At 44.0% G+C, this 21,042-nt stretch overlaps 1 protein-coding gene across 1 annotated transcript in view; it reads right to left on the reverse strand.

The window, feature by feature from the left end:
• prkcz (protein kinase C, zeta) overlaps positions 1-21,042 on the reverse strand; it is a 143,901-nt gene that overhangs the window by 9,061 nt on the left and 113,798 nt on the right. Inside the window, exons 15-16 of the mRNA XM_079180001.1 lie at positions 18,848-18,927; positions 17,355-17,444 (exon numbers count right to left, since the gene is read on the reverse strand). Of these exons, the coding sequence (XP_079036127.1) occupies positions 17,355-17,444; positions 18,848-18,927 (170 nt within the window). The remainder of the gene's footprint in view (positions 1-17,354; positions 17,445-18,847; positions 18,928-21,042) is intronic.

Consider the following 21,042-nt stretch of genomic DNA (forward strand, 5'->3'; position numbering starts at 1 on the left):
AGGTTTAAACACTGGCTCTTTTCCATATGGTCAGATCTGCTGGAGTAAAACATGGGCACCTTGTACATTTCTCAGTGGAAAAGACGGGACAGAAAAAGGGAGAGAAAAACAACAGAACAGAGAGGGTTGAGGCAGCGGAGTTGTGCCAGAGTGATTCAGCTGGCAGAGCTTTTGTCTGGTTTGTTTCCATGGTTTCACATCGGCCCCTCATCCTGTTAAATTGTGCACAGAGGACAATTTTCTGAGAACACAAAGAAGTCAGACGTCAGGTACAGCGGTTTGCTCTCCGTGCTGTTTTTGGTTGTTTGCTCGTTCTAAGAATATCCACTTTTTTTTTTAAATGGTTAAAAGTAGGTTAGGGGGAGCTTGAAATAGAGATAACTTATTATGGCTTTTGAAGGCTAATCCATAGTTGATCAATTAAATGAATCATAGGCTACATACAGTCTGAAGCGTTTTTGCACCCATCTCGAATGTTATCAGCCGATTGATTGGTTCTCACTACCACTCTAATGCTTCAGATGGCCACCCTGCACCTACCCCAGTGTGAAAGTGAAACTTAACATTGTGAATTGAAACAAAACAACTTTTTAGGCAACAAAACCAAGGACAATATCATGGTTTGAGTTAGTAAAAAGTATGTTGTGTAATTTGTTAGCGTACGTGGTGTTAGTTAAGTGGTAACTTATTCAACAAAAATACGGTAAAATAAATCTACCATTGACTTTTGTTTTCACATGGGACCTGAACAGCAGACTCCTGGGTGAAAGTCCTGTGTTTGTTTAACTCAAGCATCCACTTCATACATGTATCCATGAACAGGATACTGGACCGCAAGATGGCGCCTATTCAGTCAAATGAGAACGGCAAGAAAAGTTTCTAGCTTTGAGGTTACTTCAGGGGTGATGCGGCCCACTGAATATGTGCAGTAGTGTTAATCCCATCATGCCTCTGGCCCAACTGTGTGACGTGAACAAACATGGTGATGTAATTCAGAAAAAAGTGACTTTCCTGGGATTTTACAAGGATTAAACCCTCATAACTTAAAAATATACTGATAGTAGTAGTCATAATTGACCATGTTTATAGCTGGAGGTGTCAAATCAACAGTTTTGCAGACGTCTATTTTACAGTGGTGGTCTATGGGAAAAAAATATTTTTGGGCGCATTGTAGGTCGGTCTGTAGGTATATATACATATATACGCATAATGTACATAAATATGTATACATATGGTGACTGCCAGTGGCGGGCCGTGCATTTTATACCTGGGCCTTCACTGCTGAAATGCCACCTTATAACCACAGCTAGGGTTATTATTCGTTTCTTGGGCTGTAACTATATAACGCTACGTATTTGTATTAAACCGTTTGGTACGAGGCTTACAAACCGAACAAAACGTTTGAATAATACTAGTGCATTTAGAAAATGCAGAAGCTTAAATTGTAGGAAATATAATGTTTTCTGAGCTCACTAGGAGACAGCGGTCTGTGTGACCTCTGAACCGGAACAAAAACAGCTGGGGCCCCACAAGTGTTCCGGGAGGCTAGGCTAACTAGCTTAACGGAAAAACAACGAAAGTTACAAATGTAACTACGGTTCTATGAATCCCGGATGACCGCCAGAGGCAGTGTTTAACACTGGATATCTTCTGTCTCGCGCCTGCGCAGGTCGATTATTTATATCAACAAAGTCACCTGTGACCTCGGATGACCCCCCGTCGTCTATAAGTTCCGGTGTCATCCTGAGTTCAGTCCTACGGAATCTTCTCGCAAGTTCACGGGATTCCGAGTGACCAAGAACTCTTGCGGTCATCCAGGATTCATAGAACCGTAGTTACATTCGTAACTTTCGTTCTATTTCATCCTTACTGACCGCCAGAGGCAGTGTTTAACACTGGATGACTTATATCAACTGAGTCACGAGGAATCACCATAACTACCTCGTATAGCTCCGGCAGAGAAAATTGGCCAAAGAACCCTCCCCAGTGGGTGAGGGGTGGCGACCTTGAGTCTGTAGTGTTTGGTGAATGTGCTCGGTGATGCCCATGAGGCCGCAGCACATAGATCCTCCACAGGCACACCTCTCAGTGTTGCCCCTGACGTGGAGACACCTTTGGTAGAGTGGCCCTTCACCCCGGATGGCCGAGCACGATCGCTCGCCTTGTATGTATAGGCAATGGCCTCCACTATCCAGTGGGATAGGCGCTGTTTTTCTTTTAGAAGGAGCACAGCCCTTCTTAGGCTCACCATAACTGACAAAGAGCTGCTCCGACCGCCGTATGCAGGCGGTGGCTTCCACATAAGCTCTGAGGGCCCGCACTGGGCACAGCAGCCTTGACCTCCCCCTTGATGGGAGGGTCAAACTGCGTGAGCTGGATAGGCTGGTTGATATGTGAGCGTGTCAACACCCTTGGGAGAAAACGCTGCATTAGGCCACAAAGTGACACCCAAGCCATCTGAGTTCCACCTCAGACATGATTCTTTCACCGGAGAAAAAACATTTTGGCCGATAGCCATCTCGGCTCCGCCTGTGCCAGGGGTTCAAAAGGAGACAAGTATAGGGTATTTAGTACCAAGGGTAGGTCCCATGCAGGGGCCTTCGGGGGACGCAATTGCAGAGCCCCTTAGGAAGAGGAACGCCAGTCTGTGGCTCTCTCCTGTGTCATTGTCGACCTTAGTATGCTGCCCCGAGATAGCGACCACGTATACCTCCAAGGGTTAGAGGGAGACCGGCCCTTATCTAGAAGGGACTGTAGAAACTCAGTACAGCAGGCACGGGGCACTGTACTGGGACCTTGTTCTGAGCCGCACACCAGTCAGAAAACAGCTTCCACCTGCTTTCATACTGAGGATGGGTAGATCGCGCCCTGGCATTCAGAATAGTCAGTCTGACTGGTTCTATGCAGCCACTCAGCATCTGATTGGGCCAGACCCATAGTTGAAGGCGGCAGGGATTGGGATACCAAGTCCGACCTTCTAGTTGCGACAGGAGGTCCCTCCTGTCGGGGAAGAACTCTGAGAAGCATTGGCAAGATCAGAGGGTATGGTGGAAAGGCATAAAGAAGATCCTCTGGCCACGTGTGAGCCAGGGCATCTTGATCCAGAAGGACTGGTCCTCTCCGTCAGGGAGAACCAGTGGGGGCAGTGGGTCGACATCACGTCTGGATGCAGCCGCCACTCTCCCAGTGGAGGCTTGTGACGGAACAGGAAAACCACAACCTGTTTCCGTTCTCCTGGTGGGTACATTTCCCAAAGAATGGTCAAGCGAGGGGCCGCCCAAGTCAGAAGGGCACGGTGATTCCCGTTGCGACTTCTGCAGATCTGGTGCCCCCTTGATGGTTTATGTGAAAACACAGCAGAGGTACATGCTTTCCCTTCAATATGGGAGGAAGCGTTTGAGCACTAACTCTAGAACATTGACGCCCCTGAGGTCTTTGAGCAGACAACTGCCCCCAAGCAGTCCTGTTCTGTCACACTGCACCATGCCTTGAGAGGCAGGTACCTGTTGTGACAACCTCCCGGTGGAATGGAACCGAGCCCATGGGACCACCGTTTGCCAGATATGCACTCTCCCTCCATGGGGATAGAGTGAGTAGGCATTGTTTTGATACTATTATTGCCCTGTGTCACTTGGTATCCAAGTGAAGGCTGTTGAGCCATCTGCAAACCCAAGGGAACAACAGTTCTACGACAGTAGGCGGAGAAAGGGATGTAGGGCAACCATATGCCCCCTCGGAAGAGGTTGTGGGGGATCTTGTCCACAGGCTGGGGCAACAGACAGGCCCTCATAGGGCCACACTACTGAAGGTTATGCTCTGAGAGGGGCTCAGGTAGCTCCTCTCCATGTTCACTTTGATGCCCCACCGGGCCACGTGAGAGAAGGCGAGCAGTGTGCTGTGGTGCCTGAAGCCGGGATGGCACCCAGGTCAGACAGTCGTCTAAGTACGTCAGTACTTTCACGCCCTGTGATTGCAGGGGGAAAGGACAGCAGTAACACACCTTGTGAACACCCGTGGGGAGAAGGGAGAGTCCGAATGGAAGCACCCTGGACTGAAAATGGCAGCCTTAAAAGGCGAAACGAAGAAACTGCCTGTGGTGATGCACCATGGGAACATGGGAATAAGCGTTGACAGACGTGAACCACTCTCCCTTGGGAATCTGCTGCTGGGAGAAAAAAACCGCCAGCCAGCCCGGAGACATAGTCTCCTGGCCCCACTGCCTCTGGAGGTTATGGAGGGGCGACTGTTAGTCCCCAAGTTCGGAGATTGCCTGGCGGGGACTTAGGTAGGGTTGTATTGGTAGCGGGCCGGCCTCTCAGCAGGACGCTGAGGCCCATGGCGGCTACTGGGGTAAGCTGGAGGCTGACAAAGCGGCCTTGGGGGGCCAAAGTGGGACCCCTAGGTCTGCGAGGTGCAGGCATGTCCCTGTGAAGACAAGAGAACTGCTGCCTGGTCTAGCTAGCAGTTCGCTGAAGCACCTGTATAGCAGTGGATCCGAACAGCTCACCAGATTCCACTGGGACAGTACGGAGGATCCTCCTACATGTCTCAGACAGGGGTGAATGCGCCAGCCAAACATGGTGGCGAGTCTGGACCAGGGTGGACATCATATGTCCAAGTTCCCTCGACATGAGCGCAAACGCCTGCAATGAAGCCTCACTTAGGCTGGCGGCGGAAGCGTTGAAAGTAGCCTGCTGCAGAGAAGCTGCGAGGGCAAGCATAAGGTGGGAGAGGGAGTTGCCGATACAGTCCACAGTGCTGCTGTCTCATAAGCCCTGGATAGCAGGTCATCTTTGACCCAACGTTGGGATCGAGGGCACCTGGCCTCAGATTCTCCTCAGGGGAAACTATGAGGGACGCAATAGTCGGCTAAATGGCTGGCATACGTGCAGTGGTGTATAGTAACGAAGTAGAAATACTTCGTTACTATACTTAAGTCGTTTTTTTGGATATCTGTACTTTACTTTACTATTTATATTTCTGTTGACTTTTACTTCACTACATTTTGCAAAGAAAACTGATACTTTGACTCCGATACATTTCCCCTGAAACCTTCGTTACTCGCTACAAAATAAAATCTATCTTTAGAAAAAAAATGAATCATGAGACCAACGTCGGGGACTGTGGTGGAACACAGACTGCAAGCAAGCAGGTTTGGCGAATCAGTGGACCTAGCTTGCAAGTTAAATCATTGGTTAATCACGTTAATGCGCAACTGCAAACAAGTGCTCTCAAAGCCGCGGTTTTTTGATTCCCAGTGATGCCCAGGATGCTAGCTAGCGAGCGACTACATGAGTAGAATTCCACTCTACGATGACTGATTTCATGATGGAAGCAGAAATGGAAGCACCTGCTGCTCCCGCAACAAACGACGGTGGTGATGAAGACCAACACCCGTGGCCATATATTTGCGAGAAATGTTTTCTTATGTTGACCCAGAGTTCGTGACCATAGGTGAGGGTAGGAACGTAGACCGACCAGTAAATTGAGAGCTTTGCCTTCCGGCTCAGCTCTCTCTTCACCAAGACGGTCCGGTGCAGCGCCTGCTTTACTGCTGCAGCCGCACCGATCCGCCTGTCGATCTCCCGCTCCATCTTACCCTCACTCGTGAACAAGACCCCGAGATACTTAAACTCCTTCACTTGAGGTAGGCACTCCGTCCCCACCTGGAGGGAGCAATCCACCGGTTTCCGGCAGAGCACCATGGCCTCGGATTTGGAGGTGCTGACTGTCATCCCCGCCGCTTCACACTCGGCTGCAAACCGAGTTACAAAATCAATGGACACAATCCCAGTATTAGCTTAGTCTAGTTAGTGTCCCACCAGTTAGCCTGAGTGAGGACACTGCAAACTGCGACAGCCGTAATGCGTAAAAAGCATCAATGGACACAACATCAATGTTGATTTAGTATAACTAGCATCTCACCAAGTTAGCCTGAGCGGGGACACTCTGCTAACTGTGAAAGCCGTAAGGTTACAAAGTCAATGGACACAGTCAATGTCGATCTAGTAGAACTAGCATCTCATCAAGTTAGCCTGAGAGGAACCACTCGCTAACTGTGATAGCCGTAATGTTACAAAATCAGTGTACACAATGCTAATGTCAATCTAGTAGAACTAGCATCTCATCAAGTTAGCCTGAGCGAGGACACTTCTAACTGTGATAGCCGCATCTGTGAAGGGCGAGCTGACAGCGTATATTCTACGCTCTCGTCGGTATGCCACTCGATTAGCTAGAGCGGAAGCGCTCTGCCAACCGTGGAAAACAAACAACTGTTATAGAAAACAATGTTAATCAATCTCACTGATTGCTGTCTTCGTGACTTCGGTGGCCCTTATCAGACTGGTGATGACCGGTGATAGGGGCGTCCACCAGTCCGGGGCTCAATGTCCAAACGGCGACAAAACGCCACTCCCTCCTAAGAGGGACAGCTTGTCGCAGCCTTTGGAGGGCGAGAGATCCGCAACTCCGACCGGTGGTCACAAGGCTACAGCGACAAGCTCCAATATGTCTTGATCGTAGACACATCTTTGTTTAAGCTTATGCTACCATGGTAGCTAACCTGCGTAGCGAGAAGATGAAAAAGGACTAAACTCAGGATGCCACCGGAACTTATAGACGACGGGGGTCATCCGAGGTCACAGGTGACTTTGTTGATATAAATAATCGACCTGTGCAGGCGCGAGACAGAAGATATCCGGTGTTAAACACTGCCTCTGGCAGTCAGTAAGGATGAAATAGAACAGCAGTAACACGCATTCTGCTACACACTCAAGGGCCATTCAGATATTAGATGTAAAAAAACGAACCAGTTGACTTACCAAATGCTGATCACATCCTCTTTTCTTTGTTGACAAAGATTAATCCCACGGTTAAATCCCAACTCACAAATCCGTTTATCTTCCAGTTTCAGCCATTGAGTGTTAAAAAACAAAGCTAGGTAAAAAACACCACCAAGCAAAATGCAAAAAATATCATAATTTCATTCATATATTTCAATATGAACTCTTACTACTTGACTAAGCCTCTGCTGTAAGTTTCGTTTCAAAATAGTCACATGCTCGCCCACTGACCAATCACAGCACAGAATCTCACTGCAGCGCTGCTGCTAATGCTGACGTAGCTGTAGGCCTGCAGGCCGCTCTGGCGCGGCAAAGAATTTCAAACTAAAGATCTGATTGGTTGAAGACTATGCCAATCAACAATATCGTCCCCATTCACTTAAACTGCAAAGGGATTCACTGGTGAGTCTGCAGGCCTCGGGCCTCTCTTCTTACCCAGAGACACAGAGGTGAAATCTGATTGGATAAAAGCTCTACTTAAAACAAGCTGCACTGAAGCAGAGCAACTGAGGAACACAGTAGCTGTGCAATGAGAAAATAAGATAATGGGAAAAATATTTTTATAAATGATGATACATGTATTCTGTATAAGAACAATTATTAAATTATAAAATAGCTATAACTTTGTGATTCTGTTTAGGCCAGCAGAGAAGGCTTTGCAGGCCCTGACGGCCCACCACTGTTAAAACCTACAGTGACGAGGTGTTTGAGGAAACTACTGAGCCTTTTTCCAAAATGAAACTATTTATTTGTGAGCTCGAAAAAGATTTACGACTTCCGTAGGCTCTAGTGGGCTTGTGGCCTCACAGAGAGGGTTGTGAAGTCATAAAGTATGAACGAATGTACAGCTTGGACACATTGTTTTAGGGTTTACATGAAATTTGTTGATAAAAACAAATGTATAGAAAATGTATATCATTTTAATCAAACAAGTTTCAAGACTGTGAAATGAATGAAAGACAATTACCTGAATTCTGAAAATGTTGTTAAAGTTTCAGCAGCAAAAATGATCTGTAGTAAATGAACTACAACATGTAAAAACACTGGTGTGGCCCTTTAAGACATATATAGGATTAAATCTACCGTTGTAGAATTATTACAGAGCATTATTTTTCATGTATGGATGTACATACATATTTATATAAAAAACATTTCGGTAAAAATACACAAACAAGTAATGTCTTGTTTTGTAATTTTCACAAAGCACTTTGCAATTAAAGTAATAACTTAATTGCTCATTTTAATTGCATTGCATTTAAGATGGGATATTATTTGGACAGACATAATGGTAAGAGTGGGGTAATAGGAATACAAATGTAATGTACAAAGTAATAATAAAAGTAAAAAATCTGTCAGGTAAACAAGGGATTATTCCCTCTTGAGCTGCTAAATGGCTTCATGTGAAACATCTTGAGCAGGAAGTGTTTTATTTGAGGGTGAAACAGCGAACTGAAAGCCACTGAAATGAATTGGTGAATGAATACAGTATTATTATTAGAGCATCCGAGTGGTGGGGACGACATGATGTGTCATGCTAAATATATCAGCTATATATAACAGGTAAACATGGAGGAAGTGTTGAGGTTGCATTTACAGCAAATGAAAACAAGGAGTGTTCTAACTAAAACACAATATGACTGAAGGCTCTGTACAACACATGAAGCTCTAGCGTAAGTTCAGACAGGAAGCCTATACTCTTGCATGCCTAAGCCCGTAGTTTATTTCCCATACATCTGCCTATCACTCCTCATGCATGCTCACTCATTATTTCCTTGCTGTCATTGTTTGGGGCTGTTAATCATGATATCAGCGGTCTAGATCAGCTGGTCTCTCTAGCCAATACCACGACACAGTGACACCGTTGGCCTATCATCTTGCTGCCGTCGCTCTTAAATATGATTGTCTCTCTACCTTCAGTACGTTCAGGCTGCAGTTGCGCAACCATTCACCTCCCCATCTCCGCCCAATCTTCGCAGATTCATCAGATTCATCAGATTCATCAAATCATCATTCTATCAGCCTCATCAGCACCACCACCACCAGTGTCTGCACTCCACGGGGGGATTTATATTGTTGCCGCTCAGGGCAATCACAACTCGATCACAAATCTCCTCGTTGAGTTCAAGCGCCAAAGAATTTCTGTGTAACTCATTAACGCATCATCTGTCATAATAAATGTTAACTACTAATCATTCACTTGTCTCTCCTGATTGAAATAACCACGGTTTCTATAATCCATGACCTACGATTTTCCACCCTTAAAACAGCACGCCACGGATATATCATGGCACGCCTATAATCATTTTACATAATTAAAAAATAAATCTTTTTTTTCCTTCAATGCAGCAGAACCAGAGATATCACCTTTATTATCCAACATGATCTTCTGTTGCTGAGAGACAAAGGTCATCAAAGGTCATTTTCACAGCTGAAATGTCCAACTTTCAAACTTCAAGCTATCCAGGTGCCCGATGCCAGACGTAAACACAAACCATGGCTGACCGTGAAAAGCTGATGTTTCTTTAGCAAGTATTCACACAGCTGAACTCTCAGCCTCAGCCTCCTCATTTCTCCGGCATTTTAACATTTTATAGAATAACTTTGGTGCAGAGAAGATAACTTAAGATTGTTTACTGTAACAAGCTTCCTAATAACACACGGACATATTTTGATATAAATTTACTATATGATATGTATTCTTTTAACTGAATACAGGCAAATATACTTAACGCTGCCTTTGAGCTGATGGTTTACCATTTACAATGTGCGCTCCATTGTAAATCACCACCGCTTGTTCTCACTTTGAGAAGCGTTCCTTTGGACGTTTTGGAAATATTTTGAGTTACGATTTGTCTGGAACGCAGAATTCTTTCTTGTCAAAAACCTGGAGACTACATTTCCCACAATGCAACTCGTCCGCCGACAGTGTGGTCGGAGATTGGGTGAGTTGTGCTAGTAGCAGCTGATGTGACTCTATCCTGCAGCAGAGATGAGCAGCTACAGATGTCTGATGCCAGATTTATTTCATTTTCATGACTCAAGTTACTTCATCCAACCTTTAGACTTCACACAGTTCCCTCTGGGAGGAAGGAGAGAGCCTTTTGTGACTCTCCGACACCTAGAAACACACTTTGATCTGTTGAACTGGTGTTCCCCTTTAACCAGGTAGTTTTACTTGTTTCAAGTGAAATCCACCTTTAACCATATAGAGATCAGAGATTCACTTAGGACGGCACTAACAAATGACCTACTTTGTGGTTTAGGTGTGAATGCTGTTGAGGATCCTATGTAACACTCACAAGTTGCTTTCCAGTCCCACTTCTTGTTTGCCAGTTGTTTGCTGAGTGAGTGTTTAGTTGCTACAACACTCCCGGTCCTCCTGCTGCTTTTTGCAGCAGTTTCTGAGCTTCATTAGTGTTATTGGTTCAAAGTGCTCTGTGGGAACAGCTTCAAACAAACAAATAACACAAAACCACTCACTTTCTCTCTTTATACCTCTTCCTATCGCTCCCTCTTCATCAAATTGGCGCACCTTCCCCCAGTCTCTCCCTCTCTTTGCTAATTTTTTAGCTTTTTTTTAGCTTTTTCAGCACCTACCTACACTCCTCTGTCAGTTTCACCCCCTCACATCCTGTCTCCATCTTCCTCCTCTCCGTTTGTCTGCATCTTACTCATTGTCAATTCTTTCATCTTTTCACATCCCTCTCCTCCTACTTTCCCCAGTCTGTCTGATGTGTTGTTGGGCAGGCTGAAGCTCTGTGTGGTGGTAATGACACATGCACACGCACACGCACACGCACACACACACACACACACACACACACACACACACACACACACACACACACACACACACACACACACACACACGGAGCACCCCTGAGGCCAGAGGGGGACATGAATGAGGTAGCGCCATGGCTATACAGGCTATCCATGGGTTCTCAGATCACAGCCCCTGCCAGAGTGTGTAGGTGTGTGTGTGTGTGTGTATGTGTGTGAGAGAGATGTGTTCCAGTGGCATCGATGCTTTCAGGACAGGCTTGGACGACGTGACAATCAGGCTGATCAGAGGCAGCCGTTAATGTGACTGCAGACTTCCCACAGTCAGCACATGTGAGGCTGTGTGTCACACACTCTGCTGTTTTCACCTCACACTGAGTGGAGCTTTGGCTCTCGTCGTCGTCTGAAGTACGTCTCTATAAGAACCGGGACAATCGCCTTCACATCTATCTTTCATAATATCTGCACAGATCTGCTGTCAGACTGTGAACGTCCCACAAATAAAATAAGTGAATTGTTTATGCACACAGCTCGCTTTAATGGACGAAGGGACCTTTGTGGGAAGAAAACACGGTGCTGTGTGAACAGGCTTGTTGTTATTTTTCTCTTTTGTTAAGCTAAGTGCTGAGATCTAGGAACATGCGACACGTTGACAACAGAGCTAGGACAAGAAACACGAGCGGTCGGACAATCAGACAAAACAAGCAGTTCAGCCACAAAACTCCAAACTATGGAACAACTAAGTGCTGTAAAAACCAAACTGTGTGGGCACTTCTACATTTGACTCTTTGCTGTATCGTGACTTGTTCTTGCTCACCGGCACCTCTCACAAGCTTCCGGTACTCTCCTCTTTCCTGTCCATATCAGGTCATCCGGTGATTCATAATTCACAACGACTAGCATGAACAACAGCTAGTGACGTAGTGCAAACAGTGAGAAAGACTACTAATGGTGGGGGAGGAGAGCTGGATGGGTCAAACAATCGGGACTTTCGACCAGTGTTCGTGTCCTAATGTTCACGACTTGTTTACATATTTTTATTACTTATGTTTACGTAATTATTTTTAGCCCAACCATGTTTTTCTCAAACCTAACTAAGTGGTATTGTTGACTAAACCTAACGTTAAATTGTTTAATGTGCTAATAAGAGGTCATGGTCATTTGATATATTTCTGTGAGATCACAATGGAAACATTTGAGTTCTGCCAACCAATCAGCGAACACTTTGGCTATCATAGCAACATGCTGAAATCATTTTTGATCCCAAACTAGTCCTGACTTACATTGATTAGTTATAGCATAGTAAAACAAGAACTACTCATCGTTGTGAGACATTAGTATTAGTTTGGTGTGGTGTCTCTAGCCTACATGAATTAAGGCTGGTGGATTTTTCCTTAGTTGTGTACAGCAGTGTCGCAAATTGATAAAATACTACGGCGGCGACTCATAGCTACGAAGTCATTGAATTAAACCAATTACGGGGGAAAATAAAACCATCCATCTATGACGTGGGTCTCTAGTGTCCAGTGACCTGGTGAACATCCAGACAAAAACAGAAACCTTATTGCAGGTAGGAGGAGTGGAGAGGGAAATATCATTTCTGTCTTATGAGATCGAAGCAAAGCCTTTATGCAAAGTCTGCAGGAAAGAACACTACAATCAAACTTCACCCATTCTCATCTGGCCTATCCAAAAATCACAATCTGGCCTGCACCAAAATACTAATTGTGCATAGAAGTATGCTGCCAACCTCTGGCTTTCTGGTGTTCTTATGGAACAAAACAGAAAGATAAAGTTAACTATTTATTGGTTCAAAGGTAAGACAAAGATGCACCCACATCATGCACTACAGAGGATGGGTGTCTGGCTTCCTGCCTGAGTGTGATCTCAGTGTCGATGAAAAGGAACTCACAATACTGAAATCCAGTTGTACCCACTTCCAAATGATACATTTCTTCTCAACGCTCATCAACTTGACAGTTCTCTGGCAGTGAGCAACTGTGGATTTGGCGAGTGCATGAAAGAGGACAGCAGGTAAATGATATTCAAATGTGTCATCTCTTCAGAGAGAAAACCCGGCGCTCCCTCAGGAACCGTCTGATGAATATTAATATGTGGTAACAACAGTAGCGGTGTGCCAGGCCTGTCAGGTCTGGAGACAGGTTTGGAGTTTGAGGGCAGAGAGCGTCGCTTCTCCTCCTCTCACAGCTTTGTCAACTTGTTTTTCCTCTGTGCTACACGGGGGCCTCGTCGCTGGGCTCAGGATTCCTTTCCGCTTTGATATCTTTCCCCAGTTTGCCTTTGGTGTGTACTTCACAGGCTCTGTGGCAGCACTCATTAACTCACTCTTGACAATTGTTTTCCCCCTCTTTTATGCCGGTATACTACCTTCCACCCCAGCTAATTGTCCCATGAGGAAAGCGCCAACAATGAGGATAGAGAAGTGGCCTTAATTCTCCTTTAATTAGCATGTCTGATAAAGTAGAATATTAATGGTGCTTTCATAGATTCATTGTAAAGTGGAAACAAGTGCACTTGCAACAGTGTTGAATTGAGAAGATGAAGGCTAGAAGATTATTACTAATAAAGATATTCTTAATATTGACATTTGCCTATACAATGATAATGACTGAGCCAGAGATTGTCAGCTCTGCAGAGAGAATCATTGGTTCCAGCCTGCCCTCCATCCTGGACTTGTTCACCTCCAGAGTCAGGAAAAGGGCTGGAAAGATCACTGCAAACCCTTCACACCCTGGACACAAGCTGTTCCAACTCCTCCCCTCTGGTAGGCGCTACAGAGCTCTATACGCCAAAACCACCAGACACAGGAACAGCTTCTTTCCACTGGCCGTCACTCTCATGAACAATTAATCAGACAAACTGCACCTCCATGTGCACTATTACCAACATTCTGCACTAATATCCCTAATCCATTGTTATTGTTGTTGTTCTTTATGTTCATATATATACTTTTGGATATATATTTATACTGTACATGGTAGTTAAATGTTTATGCTTACCTCTGTTCTACTTTGTTGTCTTTAATGTCCTTGTATGCATACGCATACATGGCCAATAAAGCTGATTCTGAATGGAGCTATGTGAAGTCAACATCATCTGTATTTCATTGATTTATGTTAATTAGCTATTATTTATTGACTAACAGAATTGGCCATCTGATGAAACTCCAACAGTACAGTAATGACTTCACATTTAATATTTCAATAGCAGGAATTGTGATCATGTGGTTATGGATTTCTGCTATAGTTTTCATGATATAATGTTGAATTTGGCCTCACGCCAGAGCGCTCTTATACTTCATCTCTTTTACTTTTTACCTCTCTGTTAACGGCACATGTTGTACATTGCTTGACTAAATTTGTGAATTTTATCATTAGCATTAGCTACATATACGAGGAAACCTGTTCTGCGTCATGTATGTAGCAACATAAATGAAATATTACTTAAAAAGAGGACATTTCACATCATGGTCAGAAATCAGCAAATAGAAACAAGTGTGCAAGCTCAGCAGAGTCAGTACTGGTGTTAGGGGACATTAAGCAGCTGTTCTGATATCAATAAAGATTCAACAGTTGGACATGAAGTGTAATGCTAAAACCCAACTCAACAAAGCGTAGATGACTTTGATGGGAGACTCGCACAAAGACTGTGAGGCAGCTGTAAGAATTTGAAAGCAACTACTGAATTGTTAAATAGTCATGCCAAAATATGGCAAAAAAGTCTGGGCGATGAAATGATCTTGAAAATGTTCACAGTAAAATCTTTCAAATAACAATGAGAAATGGATGCGATGCAAGTCGTGCTCGCAAAAAGGCCTTTGTCCGCGGAGACGAGCGGGTTCCTTTGACTGGTCGCTGTATTGTTTGATGCCCCGTCGGCCTCCAGCCGCTCCGGCCTTGGCCTTGCTTCCCCCCGTCGCTCTGTCCCTGGTGCTCACAGGTGAGTTGTTGCTCTGGTCGCCTGTCTGTGCCTCCTCAGAAGGCAGGTACACAGCTGATGATCAGTTTCATCTGTAGTCCCTGACTCCTCGTTTGAAACAATGCGTGTGTGATGTGATGGGAACCACAGCAGTCGTTTAGTTTGAATGTTTGCCTCCCATTGATTCTGATTATAAACAATTTTACATTATAAGCCATAATTAACCTTCTGGTTTCTTCAGGGTTTCTGTCCTAAGAGGAATACTCTTAAAACTGTAAATTGAGCATTATTAAAATGATTATTTATAAATATACATTATGATAACTATATACATGTATACTCAAACTAAAGCCCTGGACCCATCATGAATGTAGTTTCAGAAGAAGTGAAAATGAAAACACCCCTTTTCTTAAATCAATCTGGATGAATGGAGGCCCATTGATACCATCCAGTCACAATGAAGTTCCACTGACCGTCACAACTACATCACCTCACAATGACCTAAACATTGTTCATGTCTGTCCTAAGTGTACATTGCTCAGCCCCGCTGGTGAAACCCGACTACATGCAGACATGTAAAGATCGTTAATATTGTATAGCTTCTCCTTCTTTCATGCTTCAGACGAGGTTGTGCATCAGGGCTACGCCATCAATCACGCAACTACAACCTCACACACACACACACACACACACACACACACACACACACACACACACACACACACACACACACACACACACACACACTCAATGCTAAGCTTTCAGTTGCAAATATGTGTGTGCATGTGTGATTAAGAATTCACTTTTGTTGTTCCACAGAGGGGGAAGGCACTTCACTCCACCGAGCAGTAGTCTACACACAATGTCTATAACTATATCATGCATTTTTTATCACACACACACACACACACACACGGTTCCACCTCACTCCTGTGCCTGTTCAAACCATCACAGCAGGGTGTTCTCTGTGTTATTTAAGCTCTTGATATATACAGATCCATACTATCAAGTGTGACAAAGGGAAATGAGAATGTGAGATGACAGCTGCACCCTGTTCTCACAGCTGATTGGCATTGAATGTGGGCGTGCAGTGTTTACTCCCTCTTTCTTGTTACATTAGTTGTGACAAACCCCAGATCAGTTGTCAGCAGCTGTCTGTCAGGAAGCAACACGCACCCTGATCCCCCCAATGATGAACTATATGCTAAGTGGAATATGTGTCACCTTCCACCTCAGTTCTGTTTGAACTGAGAGATAATATTCTGGAAGTTGCAACCCCATTATTTCCTTCTTTTGCCTTCTGGATTTGGGAGGGAGTTGTTTGTGTTTACAGCTGTTTTGGACTGCCTTGGACCATGGCTGCTAGTGAAGTGTATCACTAAGTTGAAGTTGAAGCCTACACTTGGTTTCCTCTGGCACAAATCAGTCGATGAGTTAGTAAACTTGATGTGTTTTCCACTTGGTTCGGTTTATTTCACAAAGAAATAATTGAGGTCATCGGAAACTGTTTAGAAAAGGGCAAGCACTTTAAAAACTACTTGGAAGGTGAGGAGAAGAGAGGAAACATTGTGTCTTTGTTCTTCCTTCAATGAAGAAATACTCTCCAGTCCTGATAGAACTGATGCTTTTGCTGCATCTACGCTAACTTCAGGAGCCGCCATTGTTGTTTAGAACAAACTCTCCTCTCCGTGTCGTCACACACACATAAGCCACACTTAGCTTCTACAGATATGTATGTCATTATTTCATGATCTCATGACATCCCAAGAATCAAGGTGCTGTGCAAGGTACAAAAACTCAACTCAGTTGAGCAAAAGGTTGATAATGCAATCATATAAAAAAAGAAAAGAAAAATGATCTTGTGGAATAATTGTTCGATTTGAGAAAACATATAGAGATCTAAATATTAGTATGTATGAACTTCATGAGTAATATCTATGTTTAGTGGACTTTTGTCAAAACTTAGGACATTTTAGTGTGTGTGTGTGTGTGTGTGTGTGTGTGTGTGTGTGTGTTACCAGACTGTATTACAACAGACTGAAAGAATCTGCACCACGGACTAACTAATCATTCAGGAGCTGGATTCAGTCAAATATTGCTGACTACGTGGGTTCACATCAACACATTATTATCTGTGTTGATGATGATGATGCACTTATTCATACAGATTACTCGTTAGTTGAAGGTCATACATGTCAGCTTGCTGCCTTGCCTCTTTTCATGGTTTGTTTTGTTGCTGATTCTACTTTTAATTCATTATTTTCCCTCCATTGACGGGTGATGTTTGCTAACATCACACACATAACATTGATGAAACACAAGTCAACTTGCTGAAGAGATATTTTTGTTCAGTGGAGGATTTCACAGACGTGTAGGTTTTTGCATTTAAACAGTAATTAGCTCATTTGTCACAGTATTAATTACTAAAACAAATGTCAAAAAAGGTCAAAATGTCATTTATTTGGTTTGGGAGCTTACCTGATTTAGTTTGAATATTTTCTCTGTCATGTTTTTTTCTATCATTTTTGCTGACCCTGGTGGTCTGTAGGCTTACATTTTGTAGCAAAAGCTTGTTGTCAAAGCAGAGCATCTACTATGACTATGTCGTCTATATGTTTTGAGAAAGGCTATATAAGATAAGATGGACTTCTCCCAGCTCCTTTTGTGAGCATGAAATGTGACGGTGTATATTCTGTTGGAAAATGATGTGTACACCCAAAAGAAATGCAAAAAACAACAATTTAAGAATCATATCATTATATTTGTTTCTCTCCTCACTCACTCTGCTCTTACCTGGTCCCAGTCTATACTGCGGAAAAATGTGTGTGCCTTGATATCTGTGAAGCCTGTCTGGACCTGGCATCCCAGCCGCTCCTTGGGATCCTGTTGGGACCAAGACAGCTGGTCAGGAACACAAACGGGAGACATATTTCATGCAATGTGAGATTATTCTTTAGAATGTAGATGTAGACGAATGCAGACTTACTGTCAGGTGGATTCTACTTTATGTAGACACTAATAAAGTCCAGGGGGGACTATGTCGAGATAGCATTTCTCTTCATATACTTTTAGAGGTTATGTAGTCTTAACAGAATGAAGCAACGTGGACAATTAGTAATAATGCTGGCCACACATGTTTGCATCACGCCCTGCATGTGTATGTGTACATGTAGCCCCCCTGTAACTGCTTAACTTGGACTGGGCTCTTTTCATCACAACAATTATGGTGATGCCCTACAGAGGCAAAGTGCATGTGAAAGGCTGCCTGTGGGACCAGAAGCAGCCTCGTGCATCAGAGCTACACCATGACGACACACACGCGAAACCGTGTTGCAAAAAACATGAAACCTGGGGCTGAAATGCATAAACACTTCTGCACATGTACACACAGAATAAATGAGAATGCTCTGTAATAATTCTACAACGGTAGATTTAATCCTATATATGTCTTAAAGGGCCACACCAGTGTTTTTACATGTTGTAGTTCACTTACTACAGATCATTTTGGAATTTTTGCTTCAGGTAATTGTCTTTCATTCGTTTCACTAAGGTATAAAACTTGCAGAGTCTTGAAACTTGTTTGATTAAAATGATATACATTTTCTATACATTTGTTTTTATCGACAACTTTCATGTAAACCCTAAAACAATGTGTCCAAGCTGTACATTCGTTCATACTTTCTGACTTCACAACCCTCTCTATGAGGCCACAAGCCCACTGGAGCCTACGGAAGTCGTAAATCTTTTTCGAGCTCACAAATAAATAGTTTCATTTTGGAAAAAGGCTCAGTATTTTCCTCAAACACCTGGTCACTGTAGGTTTTAACAAATGTTACTTATTTGTGGCAGCGGGCCGTCGTATGTGGGATTGAGTCTAAATGCACTACAGTTTGTGTTGATGGTGATGAAGGAACATGTCAGCCAGTGCAACAGTGTTGCTCATTGATGTGTTTTGAATGGTTTTGAACAAGAATGGCACAGAGAAATAAGACTGCATTCATGTAGCGTCTTCATCCAAAGTGCTTTACAGTTTGACCAGCGAAACCGGAAGAATACAAACATCCGAGGGTGAACAAGAAAGTTAATTTACGCGAAGACGCCAACGGAAAAAATCTCAATGGAGAGATGATGAGATTTAGGAACTCCTGTCGGTAAGGGCTGAAGCGGAAATAGTCAGAACAATTGAAGGAATGGCGAGCCGCCTATGTGACCGTGGTGTTTTTGCACAGCATTGTACACAGACACACAGGGGGGGGGGGGGCTGATTGGGAGTGGACTGCTCTCACCTTGTTGAGAAAGCCCTTGAGCACGCTGGCAGCTTTCACCGACAGAGACCTTGGGATGCGAATGGGCTTCTCAAGAATAACTGTTGGCGGAAAGAAAAGAAGAAAAGAAGGAGAGAGAGAGAGAGAGAGAGAGAGAGAGAGAGAGAGAGAGAGAGAGAGAGAGAGGACAAGCGTGAGTAGGGAGGAGGATGATTCACAGTCCAACCTGCCTGTGGGTGACCATGTCTGCTGAGTGGGAGTCAAAGGAAGGGAGGAGATACAGAGGACATTGTTTTGTTCTTTTTTCTCACTTATGATGGGTTTAGACACAGCCTTGAGACTCCCACAGCTCAACAATGTCATACAAACGATGAATAAAAAATGTTTTGAAAAATTGTTTATCGAAATAAAAGGATGCAGTGCTGCCTCACACATTAGCGGCTCACGCTGAGGTGACCAGAGTTTTTTTTCCCCTCCAATCACAGCTCAAGGTTAGGTGATCAGTGTGTGTTCGAGGAGTGATTTACCCCCCCCCCCCCCCCCCCAGTAAGAGTAGATAAAAAACATCAGTAGATCAGATATTAGTGATTTTTAATAACATTGTATTCAGGCTGGCTTATCTTGTTGGTAGAGGTTGTTTAGGCAGAGTGAGGAAGATCTGCAGACAAAAAAATGGCTGAAAAAAGAAAACTTGTGTTTAAAAAAAGGTGTAAACTAAGAAGAAGACTTGAAACTAGAGATTGAGGTCATAAACTCATGTTTACAATGTTTACTGAGGTAATAAATCAAGAGAGAAGTAGAGTCATTTTCTCATAGACTTCTATACAACCAGAGGAGTCGCCCCCTGATGGACATTAGAGAGAATGCAGCTTTAAGACATGAAGCTTTGGCTTCACTTTTCAGACCAAGAGGTTTCTGCTTGGATTGACGTAAATGTATATATACTTGGACCCTTTCGAATGCAATTTGTCTCTTTATGTTGGAAGAAACATACCCTCTATATCCTCTCATACTACGATATAACAGGGAAATTACATCCAAAGCAGTAATGGTGATTTAAAATTCAAATGTCGTTTTGAAGACACGTCGAAGCTTCCACCTATTGTGCACAGCCCCAGAACTGTCTTATAATGATTTATTATAGTGTTTACTGATTAGGGAAGGCTCCCTGTTTACTATTTGTTGCTGTCCATTAATGGGGGTTGCTGAATGCTAATGCATGGAACTACCAGCCTCAAAACACCACTATCAGTCAAACTTCTGCTTCCAAGATAAAGAAGGATCATTAGACTGTTTTTTTCCAAATATATTTCAGTTATTAAAATTGTACATGTTCTAAAATGAATACCACCTTGTCCCATGTTTGCCAGCTGTCTGTCTGTCTGTCTGTCTGTCTGTCTGTCTGTCTGTCTGTCTGTCTGTCTAAAGATGTGGGGCTGGCATGTGCAGCACTGATAGCCAAAGCAGGGTCTGGCACAGGGTCTAGCTAGATGCCATATGGCTGGGTGGCATCCTATAGTGAAAAGGTTGGTTTCCGTTGGGAGGAATTCATCGAGGAACCTGCTGCTCTACCAGTAAGACCACCACGAGGATGGTACTGGTGGCAGATGCTAGCCACGGTGCCATGCTATGCTCCCGACAGTCACAGCAGCGACATAATGCGTCACACAAGGCTGCTGTAGTACGGAGGAATTTCTGTTATAGAGGAGTGTGTGGGTGGCTGTGTGAGAGAGGGAGGAGGTGAAGGAGTGGGCTATGTAAGGGTACCATATGGCTCGAGGAACACAAATGCAAATATGACAGATATTAGAGAGGTTCCTCTACCCAGAGGGTGAGATCACACCGAGAAGGGTGTTATGGGTAAGAGGTGTGCTGATGAACGAGCACACCTCCTGAATCCCATCAATGCTTCAGTATGGACCATCAGTCTGCAGGCAGCTTCGAAAAAGATCATACTCAAAATCTGTACAAGTATTTAAAGAAAGTTCAGCAAATGACCCTCATTCATGTTTCGTTTGCAGCCTGGAGAATACAGCGTGTTCCAGCCTTAGGGCCATGTGCATGGATGTGCATTTGGAAACATTCGAGTGACTCAACGCGCTTCTTTGTGTAGATCAGTAGAGATTTTTACACGTGCATTTGCAGAATTGTAATTTCCTTAACATTGGACGGCTGTAGCGCACACAGACACTAAGCACACAGATCAATGTAATAAA

Source organism: Pholis gunnellus, assembly GCF_910591455.1.
Source record: "Pholis gunnellus genome assembly, chromosome: 2".
Taxonomy (NCBI): Eukaryota; Metazoa; Chordata; class Actinopteri; order Perciformes; family Pholidae; genus Pholis; species Pholis gunnellus.